A 23,103-nucleotide genomic window follows, 5' to 3' on the forward strand; every position below is an offset into this window, starting at 1 on the left:
TCTCTGTAATGTCTTGTCTTGTAGACCACTTTCTTCCTGATGAGAGAAATCATTTGGAATCAGATACCAGGACAAAGAACTTCAGCACTTCTACTTTAAAAATGGATATAATGGATAACTCATCCGATAACTCCTTCAGTGGCAGGCTGAAACAACAAGACCTGAGAGACTTGGGGCAAAATGCAGGAGAGGATCAACCTGCTACATCAATAAAATGCTTAGAAGTATCTAATATGCTAAAAGAAGACACAACTAATTATTTAAATAGTGAGATTATTTCAAATATAAAACGTAAAGTTCTGACTTCGGCATGCCTAATGGCAAGAAAGCGTTCCAGATTTCTCCCTAAAACAGCCTGTGCTTTAGAGAAAGGTAAAGAAGATGACATGAGTGCTAAGGTGAACGATGGAGCTGCTGTACCACAGAGCCTGAAAGAACTTGGGTCTTCTCACAGGGACAGGGAAGTCTTGGTTGATATGCAGGGTGACTCTACATCTGTGACAAACAGCAGTTCCCATGATGCATTGTGTCAGACCAACTTGGGCATAACTGGAGTCAGCAGTGACTGTTGCAATAAATTATCACCCCATAAAAGGCATGCTACAGATCAGAGGTCAGGAGTTGACTGTAGAGGAGTACACAGACCCTTGGGAATAAACTGCTCAGAATATGACAGTACTGGATTAAAACAAGGGGAGAAAACAGATGCAGGTTCCTTTTCAGAGGATGCAGCCAACAATGAAGACCCAAAGCCAGATGAAAACAGTAAAAGCCCTCAAGCAGCTGCATTCAGTAATGTAGCTGTAGACATTTCTAAAGAATTAATAGATTGTGTAGATAGTAATTCTTTAAATGAAGTAATTTCTGCGGAAGAGAAACAAGCACCACCCATGTATTCCAGCAAAAAGCCAAACAAGAACCTAAAGTGTCAAGGGGAGTCATCAGTGAATCTTGATGCATGCAGTTTGAATCTGGGCTTCAGTGGCTTTCAGACTGCTTCCAATAAGCAGATTAAATTCTCTGAAGCCAGTATAACAAAAGGCAGATTGCTGTTCAAGGATATTGAAAATGAATGCTTTGAAGCCTCTTCCATGGAAGGAGTCAGTAACTTTCCACATCAAGTTAAAAAGGAAAATACGTTGTTCTCAGGTTCAAAAAGCAAGTTGCACAGTAATTTATCTGCTTCTTCAGTTTCACAGGCAAGTTTTCTTGAATCCAGGCATACAGAGTTTACTCCACATAAAGTTGGCTTGTGCAAAAGTTTTCCTAAAACTCCACAAGCCTCGCAAGAAGCAAATCAAACCTTGACAGCAAGTCAAGAAGCTGAAATTGCTGAACTTTCCAGTATCTTGGAAGAAACTGGTAGTCAGTTTGAATTTACACAGTTTAGAAAGCAAAATAACACAGTACAAAGTCACAGCCTGCAAAAATTAGGAACTGTAGAAGCACATGGAATAAAAAATGTAGAAAATATTTCTGAAACAAGGAAAGATGTGGAGGTTTGTAGCACTTTCAAATCAGAAAATCAAGTGAAAAATGACAAGTATTGTACTCAAGAGGAGAACACAAATGAGGACTCTGAACTGGTGGAAAATGAAAAAGAAAATCCAGTGTTCTCCCACAGAAATGGCAAAAAGGTTACTTTTACTAACTTAGACATAAATCAAAGTAGAAGATCTGATGAGAGCTTTCCTATACCTAAGCAGGACGGCTTTTCTAATTTCATAGGCTTTACTTCAGCTGGAGGTAAAAAAATAAATATTTCAAAGGCAGCTTTGAGTAGGTCTGCAGAGCTCTTCCGAGATTTGGATGATGACAACTATTTGTTCAAATCTTCTGAAACTGGTACTAGATCTATGTCTTCTAACAGTAATTTTTCCAGATGCCTGACAAAAGAAAACAAAGAAAAAACTGTTTGTGTTTCAGATTTCAAAAGTGTGAATGTTGTTTCCCACACAGGTTCTGTTTCCTACCATGCACAGAATAAAAATGAGGAAAATACTAGTTCAGCGTTCAAGGAAAATATGGAAAATATGACAAAAATATCAGTAAACAATACTGAAAATGTTAGCTTCAGTAGTATTCTCAACAGCCTATTATCCACTAAAAATCATAAGCAGAATTATAAAATTTCCAAACAAATTTTAAATCAAGGAGATGATGAAGGCAATTTGCAAGACCACTCATTGGATGTAATGTGTCTAGAAGATGCTGTTATGACTGCAGAAGAACACAGTTTAAGTACATCATATGAAATGGAAAACCAGTCTCCTAAGCAGAAACAAGAAGACAGAAAGGAAGATAATTGTTTGTCACCAAAGCTTCAGACTCCAGCTGGTGGTGATACTTCCATTCCTGGTGCAGCTTTGGATCATTCTCTGCCCTTGTTCAGTGTACAGTGCGGAGAAGGAGATGTAAATGTTTTGGAGAATTCTGATAAAGAAAAAACAAATTGTAAAAATATGGAAGACACCACTCATGGTAAGGACCTGCTAGTGAATGAAAGCAGGATAGAAATAGGTTCCTACCATCATTATCAAATTCATCTTGAACAAGAGGTAAATGTGGGGGAAAATAAAGTGGAAGGGAGTTATCTGACTGGTTTTCATACTGCTAGTGGCAAGAAGATAGCAATTGCTGATGGATTTTTGGCTAAAGCAGAACAGTTTTTTGCAGATGTTGATGCAGGAAAGGAACATAATGACAATTTTGAGAACCTCATCAAGAAAAGGAAATGTGGCAAGAACTTTGTTAAAGACTGCGATTTAGGTATTGAAAGCATTGCTCAGTGCGACTCAGAAAAACTCGATTTTAATGAAAAGCTTGTTCCTGAAGAGCTTGGAGATCAGTTTAATCAGGCAATAGAGAGCAGTCCTGTTAAACATGCTGTTATTCTTGATCCTGCTAAAGTAGATGCATTTGTTGATCTAGGTGAGGCTTGTGAAGGGAGTTTGGTAACTTCGCATGCACATAAAAAAGCTGATGTCAGACCTGGAAAGTCAGCACTGGAATCCTTTACAGGAAAGAAATGTGATACCTTAAGTAGAACTCATTTGTCTGAAGATGGAAAATTCCTTGCAGAGAAAAAGGTGGACTACTCACCAAGAAAGAGGGATGATTTAGAAAACACGGATGACTTTCCTGTGCACTCTGCTGCATCTGTGCATTTAATGAAGGTGCCACATGACCTCGAAGATAACTGTGTGCCTGGAGATACAAAAATAACTTTATTTGTTGAGGAGAGCAAAAATAAAGCTGATCAGTTACTCCTCTTAGATTCAAAAAGTAGCTGCTCTTACATGAATGATGACAGTAAGGAATCCAACGTGGAACATTTAAATGAATCTGCTGCTGATAAAAATTGCTTCACAGACTCCATAGCTAGTGCTTACCAAAACCAATCACTAGTCAGTCTTCCTGAAGAGGAAACTAATTTTAACAGATTAAAAGAAACAACACTTAAAGTTGAAAAGCGAAGAGGTGATCTGAAACAAACTGTGTTTAGCACAGCAAAAGGGAGAGCTGTGTCTGTTTCAGAAAGTGCATTAGCAAGAGTCAGACAAATATTTCAAGACTGCAGTGAAGCGTTAAAATATGAAATTGAGCCTAACTCAAGAATTAATCATACAGAAATTGCTAGAAATTCATCTGTAGTCCTTCACTCTGAGTGTCCTAATTCTGCTGAATTTTTTAATTCTACAACAAGTAAAGAGGTTAATTCAGCCACATCCCAATTTATTAAAGTAAATGCAAGTGCTGATGAAGACTGTCACCAAGAAAGAAACACATCTGCAGATGAAAAGTCTATTTCAAAGTCTCAGAAGCAATCCTTTGAGCAGAATGTTAAGCTTTTAGGGCACTTTGTTCCAAATAAGCAGATAAAGCCATCAGATGCTTCTACAAGCAATTTTGGATTTTTTAGTACAGCAAGTGGAAAGTCTGTACAGCTTTCAGAAGAGTCACTCAGGAAAGCTAGACAACTCTTTTCTGAAATGGAAGGTAATCATTCACCACATGTACAAGAAGCATTTTTAATTGAGGAAGATGTTGAAAAGTCTAAAATGCACACTGATGTACTTCCTAGGAAAATGCAGGTAGTATCCTCAAAAGGGGAAGAAAATACCAGCCCTGAATTGATTTCAGGTTCTGCTTTTGGCTTCAGCACTGCTAGTGGAAAGCAAGTAAAAGTTTCTAAAGATGCCTATCAAAAAGCAAAGGCAATTTTAGAAGAATCTGATTATTTTTTGAATAGTGGGCTTTGCACTACAGATCAGCTTAGTTCAGTTAAAGACAGTGGTCAACATGTAAAATCTTTAACAGATAAGGTGATCTCAGAATTCAAAACTGAAAAAAGCTGCAATCAAGACTCTGACTTTGAAAACATCTGTCCTCAGGAAATAAAATATTTTCCAAGCACTTACCATGTCAAAATGCCTGAGCACACACCATACAATCAGAAAAGCAAGCAGTTAACACCATTTAAAAGTGACTTTGAACGAGAGGAAACTGAGTTTTTTGGAAAAGGGCAGCTGAATCTGGGGTCAAAACCTGAAGCAATTTCATGCAGTGCTACTGCTAAAGCAGAAATTAATACTAATCTCCAAAGTCCAAAAAATTACTTGGAAGCAGAGGCTGTGGAAAGTGCAAGAGCTTTTATGCAAGACAGTTTTTCCAGTTCTGGAGTACAAATTAATGCTGCACAGACCTTCAGTGGCAGACTGGATAAAAATTTCCAAAATAAAACCTTTGGGAAGAGGCACTTTGAAGAAAACAACTCACTTGGTAGGTGTTTTATCTTACATATGTTCAACTCCATATTTCTGCATAGGATTGGTTTACGTTTTGGGGGATTTTTTTGCAGATCACGTTGATTTTTAGGTCATAGAGACATTCAGGTTCTTTGTCTAGGTGTCAGTGACAAAAGCTCTTCTTGCTACAGGGTAGTTTATCTATTCTTTCCAGGCTTGAGTATGCACAGTAGAAGCTAAATTTGTGGTTAGTAATTTTGAAGATGTACTGGTTTGCTGTTTTACCATAAACTTACAGAAGAAAGCTGCTGCTCATTTTCTCCCTGAGCAGACTTCCTTCTTTTTTTTCCTTTCTGTACAAATTTAGTGGTTTCTTTCATTGAAAAATAAGTAGTATTTTCATTTTCTCCTTTTTGTGCATTGTAGGCAAGGCCAATGTTTTGCTTGTATCAAGATTGCTAGTCTGGTATGAAAAATAGTTGTTGGTCTAAAAGCAGTTTCTTGCCCTCTGAAACTGATCTGTCTAGAGCTGAAGTGTTGGTACTTGGTGCTTGCACAGACACCCAGACCAGTTCAGGGACCTGGACTACCTGGAAACTCCTTGTGGAAGGGGAGATTGCAGCGGAGTCCCTGCCTGGCTGCACGGGTTCAGGTGCAAAGGCCAGTGCTGGAAAGTTTGGCTAGGTGGCAAAAGCCAGGGAAGGACTCTTATCAATCCAGCTTGAAGCAGCTGTGCCACAGCTGAATCCTGACCTCAGTTACAGCTTCTGTAAAAGATGAGCTGCTCTTAAAAGTTTGGAGGTCTTTAGTTACTGGAAGTTCAAAGAGAGATGCAAGTGAAGTGCACTGTGAGAGCTGTTCTGCCAGAGTGCACTGTGATGCACTTACTGAGGCAAACTGAGCACGTTTGGTAACTTCAGACTTACAGACTTTAATTTTGGGTGGAAGAGAATTACTGGTCATGAAAGTTTAGTAACTTCATTATGTGGGGTTTTGTTGTCACTCTTGGTAGCACAATATGCAGTCATTCTGTACAGCAAAAACTTCTGCAATTTGTGGTGAGGTGGCTGTGTTTGAAATTTAAGACATGTAACCTGAAAATTTGCTAATTCTGCTTGCTCTGGCTTCAGTGTTCTATTTAGAAATTACAGTTACGTTGTACCAATTGATAAGAAACTGAGCTTGAAAGGAACGTCACTTTTAAAACTCTGTGTATTTATTCTAGGTGAACCTCCAATTAAGAGACAGCTTCTGCTTGAATTTAACAGAACAAAGAATTCCCCCAGGTCTTTGCAAGCTTCAAAAAGCACCCCTGATGGTAATTTTAGTCATCTTGTGTTCTAAGCAGTAATCCAATGTCAGTTGTTACCTTGAGAAGTCTTTAATTTCCAATAACCTAACATATAATAAGTTTGCTTAACTACTGCATTTATCAATATAGTAATGGAAATTCAGGAAAGCTGCTGTGGTAATGTCTCTGCAGACTTGAAATCACATGATTAATGATATGCTTTATTGCATAGACTACAAATATATTCCTTCTGCAAGAACTGTGGTTGAATTTCCAGTTCAGAAGGAATTTACCCGCTCTCTCAAAACGCTAAATCTCACAAATTCTAGTCTCAATAGGAAGAATGTATTTTATTGAGTAATCTACAGAATGTATTTAATTTATTAACTTTTGTAAATACTTACTGGTAATATAATTACTATATAATTACTTCACTTTGAAAACTTCCTCTTTGCAGCCTAAGGGCATAGCACAAATGGGTTTACATTCCAGGTAGATATGATTTAGTTGTGTCAATAATTCCAAGATGTCCTTCAATAATGGAAGAAGGAGTTTGTTCAAATGTGCCTTTTTCTGTTGTAACTTCAAATAAAAGAATAGAAGTTGCTGAAAGAGTTCTGAATGGAATGGTGAGCCTACCTGGAGTTAAATATATAATAAACATTTCCCTTTCAGGAGCCTAAAAGTATCCTGCTGGTTCACAAACACAAACTCTTGAGAGCTCAACATTGTGAACACTTACCCTTTGGATCTCTCTGGAAAGATGTTTAAATAAACATTTTTGGGGGCAAGAAAGAATAAAACTGTTTAAATACACTCCAAAAATTTCCTGTATATGGTTAATAGATAAAAAATGTGCTGTAAATTTCTATTTTCTATGAAATTTGCCATTTCAAACTTTTTTTCCTAATTATTTTACAGGCATTTTTAAAGACAGAAGAAAATTTATGTACCATGTGCCTTTAAAACCCATAACTTGTCAACCTTTTGGGTGAGAAATTTTAGAGTTCTTCTTTGTAACTGTCTAAAAATATACAGTAATAATTTACTACCCAACTTTATAAAAGACTAGTAATTTTATGACAGTATAAATATTAAGTTACCACATATAACACATGCTGCTGCAGTAGACCAGTGAGATGCGAAACAAACTATACCCTGTTGCACTCTTCTCAATAGATAGAAGTTAAGTATTCTAGTTTTAACATATCAGAGACTTTGTCTTTTTATTGATTCGGAATAGAAATTTGTATTACTAAATTAAGAATACAAAACTCCTGACAAAGATTTTTGTCAGGAAAATGAAAACTGTATGCTTAAATGTTTTCATTTCTGTAGGTTGACTAAAGAACGACAAGAAATCAAGAATCCTACCCTTACTCTGCCAGATCAAGACTTCAGAGGATTCCAGTCTAAACCTGCCATTTTTCAGCACTGTGCTCACAGGCACTCTTCAGACAGTGCTGCAGAGGTTTCCACTCCCTGTAAGACCTCAACAAAAGAGAGTGAAGAAGCAAGAAGTTTGTACAAACCTGGAAAAGCTGCTAAAACTTTTATTCCACCCTTCAAAACCAAGCTGACATTTCCTACATGTGAACAAGGCAACAGCAAAAGATGTGACTCGCCCATCAGCAAAAATATGACCAAGGAGATGGAACTAAATCAGATCAGAATTGAACAAAATACTACTGACCCTCAGGATCACCAGTCTGATATCCAGCAGGCAGCAGACACTGACCTAGAAAATGGCAATTTAGGTATTTTCAGATTTTACTCTCTTATTGTAAATACTAACTGTCAGAGTTGATTCTTAAAGGAGTTTTTGCATCATTTATCAACTTTTTTTTTTTATAAAAAGAAGCTTCTTTTTAAGGCTTTTTTAATTTTGGCAGAAAAACTAGGAAATTACTACTTTCCTAATATTTTATATTACACTCCTAGAAGACCAATATTGTTTCTCTCCGAAGTTAATTGAGAAGGTTGTTGAAGTGTGTGAAAAGTATTTCACAGTGCTTAGAAACAAGATAGCTTATGTTTCATTTGCTATTTGAGTCTTCTTATATACCTCATAGGTAAAATAATCTAGGAACCTTAGATTAGCCTTGCTGTACTTCATTCTCTTTTACAGAAGCTTGTTTTCATTCTGTTCTCTAATTAAAATGTAGACTTAGCCATATAAATTGTTGATTGTATCATTTTCAAAGAGGCAGACTTTAAATACTTGACTGTTCAACTTGAGAATGTGGGCTTATGCCTTCTGAGCTCTCTTGCATGCTTTGGTGTGTGTTAATTCTACAATTTACAATCAAATAATTTGGATTTTTTCAGAAGGACTTGTGTATATTTGAACAGGTGTATGAACATTTGCATATGAACATTTACAGAATTAGATCCTGCAGTAATAGGCCAAAATTTCAGGATTATGAATTCTGTAGTTATCAACTAATTATTTTCCATTTAGAGTTTTCAACAAAGACTGGGTTCAGTCTGATGAGAAAAATATGTGGATAGAAGTTTAGTTCAGGGACTTGTATAAAATTAATATGGATATATGCTTGGTTTCATATAAATATTCGAATGCCTTCAGTAAACAGTGCTTTCTAAATGCATTAATCTTTTAATATTTAGACTTGCAGTTTCTAAAAGTCTGCAAAGTGACTCAGAAAAAAGGCTACTCTGAATCTGCTACAGTGTGACTGTGTATCTTTATTTGACAATGCTTTTAAAAAGTTTTGATATTTTGGGTTTTTTTAATTTGCAGCTGTGGCCTGGATGGTGACAAATCTCCGCTGTGCTAGAGATCTGCAGGAAATGAGAATTAAAAAGAAGTGTAGGCAAAATATTCGTTCACAGCCAGGCACTCTTTATGTCCTTAAAACATCTGCAAGCAATAGAATCTCTCTGAAATCTGCAGTAGAAGAAAAATCTCCTAGCTTTTATTCTACAGAAGAGGTATATTGATATATTTCTATTTTCTGTCGCACATCTGTTTCTCAAGTCTAGCAAATAAAAACTCAGTAGCTTTTGAATAGATACGCTCTTCAGTTTTTAGGTATTTACAGTAACTATTGCACCAGTTGCTACAGTACATAAGAAGCATATATGCAGTTTTTAAGGCTATTCCAAATAGTAAAGGTCATAAATCTCTCATGTTATAATCAAACAGAAAAAAAAACCCCACCAATTATAATGCATATGAAGAACTGGTTTAAAAGAACAGTTAAAAATAAGCTTAGGTAAATCTATATGAAATTGCTCTTGCTTTCAAGTACAGTGAAAGGACAAAACCTATTGAATTTTTTTAAATTCTTTCAAAGAACACGGTGATGCTGTTCTGCTAAAACAGTTGTTGGGAATCTTCCATTCTCCATGGTTTACATATGAAATGGCAAAGTCAGACAAAAACTGTCTCAGCCTTTAGGAAATAGTTAATCTGAATTTGTAAGATTGGATATCTAAACTCTCTGTTGAATTCTTACTGTATTGTCATTATTTTGTTTTTTCCATCTGATTTTTTTCAGCTATACACATACGGTGTTTCAAAACAGTGTGTACAAGTTAACAGCACAAATGCAGAATCTTTCCAGTTTCTCATCAAAGACTTTTTCAGTAAGGAGTATTTGTTAGCTGGAAATGGAATGCAGCTTGCTGATGGAGGATGGCTAATACCTACAGATGAGGGAAAAGCTGGAAAAAAGGAGTTTTACAGGTACTGTTACTTATGAACTTGGGACAACTATGTTATTTATTAGTTAGCAATTCTCTTGTCTCCTAGAATAAATCCAACACAGTGGTATTTTAAAGCCTCTGACTACTGTTTTTTTACTATAAATTTTTAACACCTCTGTTAGTGTAATGAAAGATATTATAGGATTGTAAATTTGATATGTAGATTAATGTTGCTAGTGACTGATATTCACTGACTCCTAAAGAAAGAAAAGTCAATTTGGAAAATTTCTGGAAATTCTTAAATGGTGTAAATAGCCTAAAAAATAGGCAAGTTAAAATTTGCAGTGGATTTGTGGATTTCAGGTTAATTTATTAACAATTTATCTGCAGAGCCCTCTGTGACACTCCTGGTGTGGATCCCAATCTAGTAACGGAGGCCTGGGTTTACAATCACTACAGATGGATTGTATGGAAATTGGCAGCCATGGAAGTGTCTTTCCCACATGAATTTGCTAACAGATGTTTGACACCAGAAATGGTCCTGTTGCAGTTGAAATATAGGTATGTGTGTAGCAATGTGTTGGGAGCTGTAATTTGTGTTACTGTGTGCTTTCTGGTTTGTCAATATTACAAAATAAGCACATCTATCTTGCATTCATTACTTAGCAGAATGGTTGTATTGTTGAACTTAGACATAGCAGTATTAAAAACAAAGTGTGTGTTACTTGCAAAAATGTAGAAAACATTTGCTTTGCTACAGTGGTGCAGTGCTTAATTATTACTTAATGATTAAGTGGTCTTAATCATATAGATTGAGTAACCAACAGTTTGCTACAATTGTGTTTAAAGAAAAACAGTATGATGGATTTTGTTTGCTGTAACAAAGAAAAAAATTCTTTATTGTAGGTATGATTTGGAAGTTGATAAAAGTAAACGATCAGCAATCAAAAAAATAATGGAAAGAGATGATGCAGCAGGTAAAACACTTGTACTGTGTATTTCCAAAATCATATCACTGAACACAGCTGTATCTCCTAGCAGTAGCAATAAGAACATGGAAAGTAAAAAAGCAGCAGCTTTAATTGAAGTTACTGATGGCTGGTATGGGATCAGAGCTCTTCTGGATCCACCTCTCAAAGCTTTCTTAGATAGCAGAAGGCTGACTGTTGGTCAGAAGATCATAGTGCACGGAGCAGAACTTGTTGGTCCTCAAAACGCATGTACACCACTGGAAGCCCCAGATTCCCTTATGTTAAAGGTAAATAAAATATTAGTTCAGCTTGATTGAATGTGACTGAGAGATTTGATAAATGCTACTTAGTTGAGCCACATTTTGTAAACAGAAAAAGATATTGAGGCTTTACAAACAGATGGAGCTTTGCTGAAGTTTAATAACCAGATTTGTTAGACATGATACAAGTGTGTTATTCAATACAGTTGGAAGAGAAGTTTGTAGTATAAAATTCTGCCAAGTTTTGCTGTGTGTATTGGCAGTTCCAGCTCCTTCCTTTGGTTAAACACCAAGTTGCAAAAAAGTATTTATCCATCTCAGACAATATGGAACTCAGAGGAGGAATCAGGGAAGGGGGGTGGGAAACCAAGTCATGAGACGGTAAAATGGTGGAAGAGGGCCTTGGCTCATTTGAGGTTAGTTAAAGAGCTTTAACTTTAAAGAGGACTTTCAGCATAATACTGAAATTGCTTGTCCAGTACAAAGCAATGGTTTGTTCCATAGATTCTCATTTCCCAGAGAATTTTAACTTAACAGATTTTTATATTATGTTTAAAATATATTAAATATATTAAATTAAATTATTAAATTAAATATATATCTTCTTCTTGAAAGGAAACCTTCAAATTAAAATGTGATCAGCTCAAGTGCAAAAGTGATTTATTCTTAGTGAGGTCAGTGTGAAAATAGATATGTAGATATTCCTATAGATAAAATAAGTTATATCTAACTTTGACTTAGCAGTGACAGTTTCTCATTCAGCATTTCCCTTGCTCAGATCTCAGCAAACAGCACTCGCCGTGCGCGATGGCACACAAAACTAGGATTTCATCGGGATCCCAGACCATTTCCTTTGCCTTTGTCATCGCTCTACAGTGAGGGTGGTGCTGTGGGGTGTATTGATGTGGTTATTCAAAGAACTTACCCTGTTCAGGTATGGTGTAAATATTTTATGAATCTAACAGCTTTCTATAAGATCTCAATTATATTTATTGATATATCATTCCTCAAATCAGACACAATATAGAGAACTAATTTTTTTTTTAAGATACCATCATGTGTAAAATAAACAGGAGTAGTTCCTGCACTGTGCATGTATTTAGTATTTCAGGACTGGAGTATCCTGCTATAAGAAGAATTTGGGTTTCTGTTCAGTATCTTTTGGTTGGCTTTGCTTTCAGCATCAAAACCCAGAAATAATTGAATTCCAATTCCGTACTCTAAAAAGTACAGCACTTGTTTTATTACTAACATATTAACAAAAAGTTACATATTTCTAAGCATTGGTAGGATTTCTTTTTTCTTACATGTAGCTGACTGTATTGTGTAATATTACTGAAAATACAGTGTATAATTATGGTGTAAAGTAGAGTTAAGATCTTTTAAATACCACTTGATATCTAGACTTTTTAAATAATATCAGACTTCTCTGCAACTACTCGGTTTTATAACAATACCAGACACAAAAAGAAACAATATTTCTGTTAGGAATCAATTCTTTTAATATGAACAGTTTAACCAGGACACAACTTTCATATTTTATTAACTTTTCTCGGGACAGGTTATACTTGGTACATAGATCTAGGATTCTTTCTTCATTGCCTTTTTTCTAAAGTATTTTATTGTTGGTGGATGTGGAATGAATTCTGCAAAGGTACTAGCAACATTTGGTTTGGATCATTACTTTTCTATTTAGATCATTATTTTAATGGAGGAAATTGCAGTACTTATGTGAGCTGTCTGGTAGAACAAACATTTATTTAGATCTCAGAAAGGGGACTGTAATCTGTATCTGTATCAGAGTAAATGGTTTCCAGACTGGGGACAAAAGTGCTTCTTCGTATCTGGCTGTGTAAAGAGATTGATGTACCCTTTTCTTTTTTAAACACTGAGACTCTTGCTCAAACATACCAAAAGTAGATATGGACTACCAAAAAGAAGATTTGGGCTGTCTGTCTCCTTTTACCTCAAGAGTCGAGTGTAGGAATCACAGTAACCTTAATTAAATGTGTCAAACTGTGAGTAATGCAGGAAATACATGGTGTGCAATTAATGAGGTAGGCAGAGCCTATTTCAACAATTCACTGCCTCATAAGGATTAGTCTGCAACCTTTCCTTATCTTGCTTTCACTATATGCTCCTGCTTCTCTGGAGGCTCTAAACCTGGAGCTCACCTGGTCTGGTTACATAGGTAACTGAATTCATTAAACCAGGAAAAAGTAACTAGTAATAATATTAAAAACACACAATGAACTGCTGGAGCCAGAGCAAGGCAGAAGACAGAACTGTGCAGAAAATGGGAAGGGAAGGGACCACTTCTGGCAGCTGTGGATCTGCTTGTTTAGCTCACTGGCCTCTTAACATCAGGCAAGCTAGTTCTGGCAGGGTTGTGGACAAAGCTCTAGTCCTATGGAACCATCTCAGGCAGAAAAGGTTTAGGAACATCTGCAGAACTACATCAAAGTTCTTCTACAGCATCTAATCTAGGATGTTAAAACAGACAGTACAGTAGATGTGGAAAGACAAGTTAGTAGAATGCAGTCTGGTATATTTTTAAGCATAGAGTTTGATGGTTTGTATCTTAATGTATCTAATGGGATCCATTTATCATCTAAATTATCACACTGATACCCACTACATGAAGCTATGTTTTCTTCAGCTGTTAAATCATCTGGTCTTGGATACTTCTCCATTCTGTGTGTCTTTGACAAGTTACCAACCAATGCTGTGGAGTTTTGCCATTTATCTGTTATACTGGAAGAACTTAAGGTCTGCTACCTGTTCATTTTTAAGGCATTTTTGCTTAACAGTGAGTATGAAGGAGAAGCTAGATAATGTTAAAAAAAATTTTTAGAAGTCTGGGTTTAGTTTTAATCTTTTTAATTTCAGTGGATGGAAAAGACTTCAGCTGGTTCCTACGTTTTTCGTAACAGCCGAGCTGAAGAAAGGGAAGCTGCCAAGCATGCAGAGGATCAGCAAAAGAAACTGGAAGCTCTGTTTGCAAAAATCCAAGCAGAATATGAAAAGCATGAAGGTAAAGCTTTCATTCTTTCAGAACACATATTAAGAACAGGAAAACATTTTGATGTTTTCAGAAAAGTCTAAAGAAATTGTCAAAAATCTTCTCTGGTGATAGAGAAGCAGAGAATGAGATTTCGGGTTGCTTTCTTCGTTGTTGTTTTTGGTTTGTATTGTTTCAGTTTTTTGCTTCCTGTGTACAGAATGGTTACGTGCTTATCTACATGGCTTTGCAGCTATCTAGGAAACACATCTTGAACATATTGGTAGCCAGGCCACTAAAAAATTATCCTTGAGAGGATTCTCAGGGAAATGCCATAAAATTGTAGAATTCATAACTTCATTCCCTTCAGGGACGTGACACTGTAAGATTTCACCCAGAGGTGGGCACTACTAGGATGTATCTCAGTAGACCTTAACACCAAGACTGAGCACTAAGCATCTTTCTTCATGAATAATTGCATGACTCTGCAGATACTGAGGTCAGTGGAGCTGCTCAGTGGGACAGGCACTCTGGTGACACAGGCTGAGAATGCTCAGTTACTGAGTGCCCTTGGCTGGCAATCCCAGGCCACAGAGACCAGGGGAAATTCTGAAGCAAGGAAGACATACCCTCGGTGGAAGAGGATCAAGTTAGAGAACACTCAGGCAAACTGGACATATGTAAGTCCATGGCTGATGATGGGATTAACTCAGAAGTGCTGAAGGAGCTGACTGATGTCTGTGGGGCTGCTTTTGATCCTCTTTGAATGATCATTAGTTGATTGGTAGAGGTGCCTGGAGACTGAAAGAAAGCAAATGTGTCTGCTGTATTCAGAAAAGATAGGGAGGAGCGCCCAAAAAACTACAGGCCAGTCAGCCTTACCCTTATCAGAAGATGATGGAACAAATAATCCTGGGAGCTCTTAATAGGCACAGGAAGGAAAAATATGTGATTTGCAGTATTCAGCAGGCATTCACTCAGGGGAAGTCATGTTTGACCAACCTGACGACATTCTGTGATGAAATCACTGGCTTGGGCAGTTGAGGTGAGAGCAATGCTGTTGTGTACCTGGACTTCAGAAAGTCTTTTGACACTGTGTCCCTTAATATCTGCAGAGAGAAGCTGATGGATGGGCTGGATGAGCAGGCCGGCAGTTGGATTGAAAACTCTCTGAACAGTAGGGCCCAGAGGGTGGTGATCAGTGGCACAAAGTCTCTTGGAGGCCAATAACTCCTGGTGTATGCCAAGGATGAGTACTGGACCTAGTCCTGTTTTAACAAATTCTTTAATGATCTGGAGAATGGGGTGGTGTGCTTACAGCAGGTTTGATGCTGAAAATTAGCATAAGTGATGGGTACACTAGAGGATTATGCTGCCATCCAGAGGGATTTCGGCAGCTGGAGAAATAGGCTGACAGAAACCTCATGAAGTTCAACAAAGCAAATTGCAAATCTTGCGCCTGGGGAGGAGCAGTGCCATGCACCAGTACGTGCTGGGGGCCACCCATCTGGAAAGCAGCTTGGAAGAAAGAGCCCTAGGGGTCCTGGAGGACAAGTTGAGGATTGTTGCGGGAAGGACTAAGAAAGGTGATCCTTCCCTTCTGTTTAGCACTGGTAAGGCCACATGTGGAATGCCGTGTCCAATTCTGGCTCCATTACAAAAGAGATACAGACTGGAGATATTACAATAAAGGGCCATGAATGTATTTAAGGGATTGGAACATCTGACACAGGAAATGCTGAGAAACTTGGGACCATTGAGTTTGGAGAAGGCTCAGGGACATCTGATAATGTACTTAAATACCTGAAAGGATAGTAGTGCAGAGAAGATGGAGCTAGGCTTCTGTCAGTGATGTCCAGTGACAGGTCCAGAGCCAAATGGGCACAAACTGGAACACAAGAAGTTCCCTCTGGACATCAGGAAACACTTTTTCACTATGTTGGCTAGAGAGACTGTGAAATCTTCATCCTTGGAGATAATAAAAAGCTTTATGGACATGGTCTTGGTCAGCCTTCTGTAGGGTGGCCCAATGACCTGCAGAAGTCCCTTCCACTTTAAATATATTCTAATTCTGTGATGGCTGACACTGTCCACCTCTGCCAGTGATTTCTAATAGTAGTTCTAGCATGGAATTCTTAGTTGAAATCAGAGATGACCTTGTAATTCTTAACACAAAATGTCATGGCAGTGAAGTTGTTTTATGTTTGGTAAACTTGTGTACACAAGAGTCTACTATGCTGAAGGAATTCATCAAAATTCTGGCAGCAAAGTGAGTTACCTAAGGAGAGGGTAATAGTTTAAGGTAAGTTAACTTGGCATTTAGCTGATGTCCTCAGGAGGCTTTGTGTACAGGCCTGTGGTCACTTGCTGTCCCACATCTTACTGTCTTTAAGACTTTTCTGCTGCATAAGAGGAAGAGGAAGTGATGGACATAAAGAAAATGTAGTCAAGTTATCTGTGAAGGTTCTTGGTAGCCCATCAAATCTCCCACCCTCTCCTAAGTGCAGACACTGATACTGGCTTCCCAAAGTTTGTATAATATTCTAATCGTAGTTGTGTTTAAAGGAATGAGATTTTCTGTTCTGCTTGTATTTTCCTTATATGTATACACACACACACACACATACACATATATATACATCATTTCCTGTACATGTATTTTTATTCTGGCAAGGCCCAAGTACTACTGTGCTTCTTACATAATTATTTCTTCCTTCACTTTAAAGTGTATTGGTTGTACTCTACATAAAGGCTTTTTCTCAACAGAGAGAACCAGTAGAAGAACACCAAAATCACGGATAGTCACAAGACAGCAAATCCATAATTTGCAAGATGGTGCAGAACTTTATGAAGCAATTCAGAATGCATCTGATCCTGGTTATATGGAGGTAACTTGTAGATCCTACAGGGCTAATTTTGAAAAGCTTGTGAAATAAATTAAAATTTAATAACTCCTGCTAAAATTGACCATTAAATTACTCTTTGGTTTTGCTGCCTTTTGATATTTTCTACAGCATGCTTATTGCTAAATAAACTAGCATAAAAATTTTTGAAAAATACTTAATGAAGGCTTGTTGTAACTGATTAATATTATCTCAGATGGCAATTTTGTCTTGGAATAAAAATCCAGGATATAGCACAATTAAAAGTTAATGTTATTTGTAATTTTATTACTTTGCTTTGTCTTGCATATATGAAAACAATGCATCTCATCAGTCTCGAGTTTTATGCACATACTCTTGCATGCTGTTCACTGAATTGTGTGAATAATTATATTGTCTTTGTTGTCTTCATTCCCTGTTCCAGTTAAATCACAACTTTTAAGTGTTCATGCCTTTACTAATAAAGATGCAGGTGATTAGTCCCTGCCAGTTGTTAAAAATTAAATACATGCCTTGCCTTTTGCAAGTGAGGATCCTTGTCTGTCGTAAAGCCATATGATCTGTGTCTTTATTTGATAAAATGGTGTCCATGTCTCTGGAGCTGCATGTACAGATGTCTGGGTCTTGAAGGCTTGGTCAGAAAAGTGATGGGTTTGATACATTTTAGTGTAAATCATTGCGTCAGCTCAGAGACAGCAGCCTGAGGAGAAGTGCAACTCTTCCTTTATTCTTACAGAAATTTTTCCTAGTATATCTTCATATGAAACAGGCAAGCCTGCCTGTTATATTAAATATTCACCTTAGTTATGCACTCTCAAGCAGGCTTCTCACTAATTGTCACATAAAGACAGTGTGTAAGTGTAATGCTCTGCACAGACCAGAGAGCACTGGCTGAGTACCAGGTGAGACTGCTGCCTCCTGTTGTTTTATTATACCTCATTTCAAGTCCTAGTAGTGTATCAGCTGGAAATAAATTGCTTCTAACAGATGAACACTCAAGAAGGAGGCTGTCTAAAAATCTTGACAGTGTTTTTATTGATTAATAAAAAAGATACTGAGTTCATTTTCTCTTGGTTGCAGGGATATCTCAGTGATGACCAATTAAAAGCCCTGAAGGCTTACAGGCAGCTGATGAATGACAAAAAACAAACTCAGATGCAGGAACAATTCAAGAAGGCTTTAGAGGCAGCAGAACAGGAAGAAAATGGTTGTTACAAAAGGGACGTGTCTGCAGTATGGAGATTATATGTGGTAGACTACAGAAAGCAAGAAAAACATAAAGGTTAGTTCTTGAAAAAGTATAAATAACCTTTAACTAAATGTGGGAACTGGCCAGCATAGGAAGATTTGAAACTTCCCAACAGTATTTTAGCTTGCATGTTAATATTTCCAGTTTGATTCTTGGTTTAGGGCTTTTGGGTAGGAGGGAGTGTTGTAGATTTATTTTGTTTAAAAACCTTCAAGTTATTACTGAGCAGGTAACTGAGCTTACTGTGCTGTTGCCAGGAGCAATACTGAGTATCTGGCGCCCGCTGCCCGACGTGTGTTCCTTGCTGAAGGAAGGCGCTCGCTACAGGATCTTCCAGCTGTCAGCATCCCAGTCCAGGGGCAGGGCAGACTCCACCAACATCCAGTTAACAACCACCAAGAAAACTCAGTATCTACAGCTACCAGTAAGTGTTTTACATGCATAAAGGTGCATCATTAAAATACTTCACACTCTGAAAGTGTGATAAATACTGAATTTTTGTGTTTCATCAGGTATCAGAGGAGATGCTGGTACAGATTTTCTTTCCAAGAAGAGCTCTAGAATTCACCAGTTTGTTGGATCCTTCTTTTCAGCCACCATGTGCTGAAGTGGATTTAGTCGGAGTTGTAATTTCTGTTAGCAGAACAGGTACGTTGTAGACCACATTCATGTCCTCCCATTGAGTAAGCACTGAAAATTTTATTTCAAAAGTCAGAGTTATCTTGGTGTTGTACTTGCATCTCAGGCTTGTAAAACCTGCTAGCCCATCATAGTAACATGCTGGAAGATAAATCTATATTTCTGAAGAAAAACTGTCTCTGCTTATTAGCTCAGGAAGTTAGTAAGGTAGGATCTAAGTTCAAAAGCAGCTTATATTTCAATATTTTTATATTTCTATTGTTTTCCATAAATGGTGGGCATAATATCTCACATCTGTGTTCAGCATCTGCAGAAACACCATCATGCATGTACATGAACTCCCTCTTTGGCGTACAGTGTCACAAAATGAGTGGAATTCAGGCACTGGAGCTCATGGATGGGGAGAGGTGGATAACCTTCTGGATAAAAAGGAAAAGTTCCATAGCAGTGTTGTTTCTAAAGACACAGATTTTGAGTTGTTTTCTGTAATCAGTAGGGAGCTGGTATAGAATATGAAAGAAGGATGAGAAACCTGTCACCATGCAGATGGGCTGCCATGTAGCTCTTTCAAGATGTGTGTGACTTTTTTTTTTAGTAGATCCAAATCACAGTATCTTTACTTAAAGAGATGTAAAGGCTTAATTCAGACTTTTTTCCTGCTTTTAGGTTTCACTACTGTGGTGTACTTATCTGATGAAAGCTATAATTTAGTGGCAATAAAGATCTGGACAGATCTTAGACACTTGGCTATTGAAGATGTAGTTGTCCGCTGCTCACTCATTTCTGCAAGCAACCTTCAGTGGCAGTCTGAATTCAGATCAGAAATTCCCGTGCTGTTGGCTGGAGATCTTTCTTTATTCTCAGCCAGTCCAAAGGAATACTATCTTCAAGAGAAGATTAATGAACTAAGAAGTGTGATAGAGGTAAACCTGTAGAAATGTCTTTGATGGTTAATTTTAGTTACTGCTGTGTTACATACTTCACCAAAAAGTCTGTTAGTACTGATAAATCCTTAAAACAAGTAATGCACATAATGCTGAATTTGAGGGTGATTTTCTGGGTAATGGACTAAGATGTTAATGCAATTTTCCTGGTAGATTGAATGTCTGGATTTTTTTATTTTTTCCCAACTCATCCAGCACTATCTTTAGGGCGTGCCACAGAATCTCTGGCTGGCAAAAGATCTTGTACCTGTCAATAGGGAATCTGCCGTGGACAGAAAGTGCAGCAATCTTATGTTTTTGGTTGGATAAAAAATAAAAATCCAGTTGGATAATGATGAGAAAAAAAGTCTTAAATGTAGTGTGTATAGTCCTTACATAGTTTGAAAGCCATTCTGCATTGCAAACTCTGTTCTCCCTTACAGAACATGGCCTCCTTTTGCTCTGATGCAGAAAGTAAATTGATGAATTTGCTACGAAGAAATCTCTTGCTTACGCCCAGTTTAACAAAAAGATGTGGCTTGGAAAGCCCCTCTCCTTCCTGCGGCTTTGCAGAGGATAAAAGTTTGGTAAGCTTCTGGTAATTAATGCTGTGTTTGTACTGGCTGTACATGCAGTAAGGATTTAAGCAAGTGTTAAAGCTGGGGTGAATAGTCTCACTTCTCAGTCCACTTCATCCCATCTTTTCTGGGCAATGCAAGCTGATTAGAAGCTTTCTCTGTGTGTGGGTTTAGGATTATTCCCCAGGAGGAGCCATGAGATTATCCTTTCTCCAAACAGTATATAAAAACTTCCCCTTGTGGCCTGTGTTTCCACAACATACTTTAAGTATTTTGAATTTGATGGGAGTAAAATGAATCATCCTTTCTTTATAAATGATTTAGGGCTTCTTTGGTCCCACTGTGAAAATTATCCAATGTGAATGTCACAGAAGGGAAAATCTTGATCTGTATACATTTTTATTTCAAGGCATTTTGCAGTTCACACCTTGTTGAGAGAATTTACTTCCTGGTCTTTTCCTAGATATTTCTAGGATTTAAAAGGGAAGAGGTATCACCTAATAAATGTATTTTAGCAGTCTTGACAAAAATTTATTTAAATAGTACTTAAGTTTCCCATGAAAGCTGCTGGTGGTGAGTTCTTTGTGGTGGTGCTTCTGATGTGGAGTACTGAGCACAGTCAGAACAAAAATTTTTCCTGGCATGAGTTGCAAGGAAGGTGGAAAGACCCTGGTGTGATACCAGTTCCTGGGGACTAAGTTTAAGCTTATAAGGCATTCTCTTCCATTTCAGAGGGAGAGCTAGTTTTTAATTCTGAAGGTTTAGTTTATATATTTTATAGACTAACTAGTTTATATTTTTATGGTTTATTAAATACATTAATCTTCTTTAAAAAATGAGACATTAAGTGTATTCTCAAGCTTGTGTTTGAAGAATTTGCTATGCAGCATCAGTCTTGTGTGTGTTGTTATCTTCAAATTGTTTGGTCTATGTTCTATCCTGGTTTTTCTTCAAATTTTTTTCTCCTTTTTACTTATTTAACCAATCACATGTGGAGGACATAGCCAAGGCAGTAGAAGATTTATGAGTGCTTTGATTTCTTACAATCTGGCATAGAAAAATTCCCATACATTTTGCTTAGCTCTTAGAAACAAAATGTAAATGTACAGGTGAACAGTGATTTATCAATCACTAGCACTTGAAGGAATAATATTAATCACCATCGGGAGATATCAAACTAACCTTAAATGGGATATCAATGATGATGTAGTGGTTTTACATCGGGGGTGGGGGTGGGGCACACAGTCCCCTATTTTTTGGAAGTCATTGAGGAAGTTCATGAAACAGAACATTTGATTCAACATAAAACTTCTCTTTTTACCCAGATCTCTTCTAGAATTGAAATGAAGCATCCAAGCCCTTTGTCAACTAGCACACCACATATAAAAATTGTCACACCATGGTCAGCAAAAACACCTTCACCCACTACAGTTAATGAAGACCATCTCAAAACCAGCAAAAAGAGAAAAGCTATGGACTTCCTCAGTTGCATACCTGCCCCTCCACCACTGACACCAATATGTTCAGTAATTTCTCCATCTGTTAAAAGAGCATTTCAGCCTCCACGAAGTTTGGGTTTGCAGCACAGCAAGTCACCTAAAGAGACAGATCAGAATATTGGCCGTGTCACCCCTTGCAGAAAAGTGAGAGAAACTGTCCATCTTCCTGAGAATGACCTGGTTGCTGATGAAGAACTGGCAATGATTAATACACAAGCACTCGTGAATAATTTAGCAGAAGAAAAGAAGATGGATTGTGTAAATGAAAACAGCAATGCAAGAGCTACTACTTTATCTGATGATCTTTCATCCAGAAATAGTTGCAGGTCTACTGGAGAAGCAAATAACTCATCAAAAGCAGTTCTGAAGTAGCTGAGGCTCTTCAGAAGAACCCAAAGGAACCTGAAGACTCATTATCACCCAACAGAATCTACAAAGCCCAAAATCCCGAAAATGCTGCTAATGTACATGTACAGTATTGTATATATTTCAAATTCAAATTATTTTTGCACTTTGTACATTAAAATTTGATTGTATTTAATAAAGTTCTATTACAAAAACAGACTCATTAAATACCACTTCATTTGCAAAATAGTTTGAAGTTTAGTACGTAAACGCTTCTCACAAAGATGTATTGTATAATAGCTTCAGTGTGGCTGAAGGTTTGATGACATTTTGTAAGCCATTGATTCTGTGTTCTTATATTACAGCAGGATCTTTGTTTCAGTCTAAAGTCATCAGTTTTGTTACCCTCTGAAACATTAGTATAGTTGTTTGGCTGCCCAAAGGGACACAGGGCATAATAAAAAGTTCTCTTATTTTCACCAATCAGAGCACTTTAATTCTGAAAGTTGCTCTGCTATTCTGGTACAGTTCTTGTACTTTTCTCCTCACTTTCATATAGCACTAAAAGAGCTTTAAAGAACAGCTTTCAGAGCAGAATGAGGATTCAGAGCAAAATGCTATGCAGAGTTATTCAATAGTTCCTTGGTCTGTGTTTCTGCTTCCGCTGTTCAGAGCTGCTCCTGTAGCCCTGTTCCCACTTAGGAGATAACATGCACAAGCCTAACAGTAATGTTTCATTTTTGGAGCCTCTCACTTGGGATCAGTGAGCTCCTGTGTCTTGGCGAGATGAAGAGCTAAGTTTGCTTTGTTGAAGTGTTTTGCTTCCAGGCTGGAGAAGCTGTTTGTGTATGAGGCAAGACCAGCATGAATCCAGTTAGTGAAAAGGGAACAGCGTCAAATCTTGCTACAATCTGTTGAACTACTTTTGCCATCGTTCACTTTGCCTCTGAAAGTTACAATAATGCTGTAGGCAAGACAGTAGATACAAAAAATTTATACAGTCAGATATAAAGCATAAAAATGGCAAGAAATGCCAATTGTGTGGGGA

General features: G+C 37.4%; 1 protein-coding gene across 1 annotated transcript in view; it reads left to right on the forward strand.

Moving 5' to 3' along the window:
- Window positions 1-23,037, forward strand: part of BRCA2 (BRCA2 DNA repair associated) — a 34,962-nt gene extending 11,925 nt beyond the window's left edge. The window contains exons 11-27 of the mRNA XM_033053597.2: window positions 25-4,782; window positions 5,974-6,066; window positions 6,961-7,030; window positions 7,378-7,796; window positions 8,801-8,991; window positions 9,561-9,748; window positions 10,099-10,269; window positions 10,615-10,966; window positions 11,718-11,873; window positions 13,829-13,973; window positions 16,707-16,828; window positions 17,903-18,104; window positions 18,329-18,495; window positions 18,584-18,719; window positions 19,377-19,633; window positions 20,077-20,220; window positions 21,537-23,037. Coding sequence (XP_032909488.1) covers window positions 25-4,782; window positions 5,974-6,066; window positions 6,961-7,030; window positions 7,378-7,796; window positions 8,801-8,991; window positions 9,561-9,748; window positions 10,099-10,269; window positions 10,615-10,966; window positions 11,718-11,873; window positions 13,829-13,973; window positions 16,707-16,828; window positions 17,903-18,104; window positions 18,329-18,495; window positions 18,584-18,719; window positions 19,377-19,633; window positions 20,077-20,220; window positions 21,537-22,082 — 8,117 coding nt within the window. The 3' untranslated portion in view covers window positions 22,083-23,037. The remainder of the gene's footprint in view (window positions 1-24; window positions 4,783-5,973; window positions 6,067-6,960; window positions 7,031-7,377; window positions 7,797-8,800; window positions 8,992-9,560; window positions 9,749-10,098; window positions 10,270-10,614; window positions 10,967-11,717; window positions 11,874-13,828; window positions 13,974-16,706; window positions 16,829-17,902; window positions 18,105-18,328; window positions 18,496-18,583; window positions 18,720-19,376; window positions 19,634-20,076; window positions 20,221-21,536) is intronic.
- Window positions 23,038-23,103: the final 66 nt, after the last annotated feature.

Source organism: Catharus ustulatus, chromosome 2 (assembly GCF_009819885.2).
Source record: "Catharus ustulatus isolate bCatUst1 chromosome 2, bCatUst1.pri.v2, whole genome shotgun sequence".
NCBI classification, from domain to species: domain Eukaryota; kingdom Metazoa; phylum Chordata; class Aves; order Passeriformes; family Turdidae; genus Catharus; species Catharus ustulatus.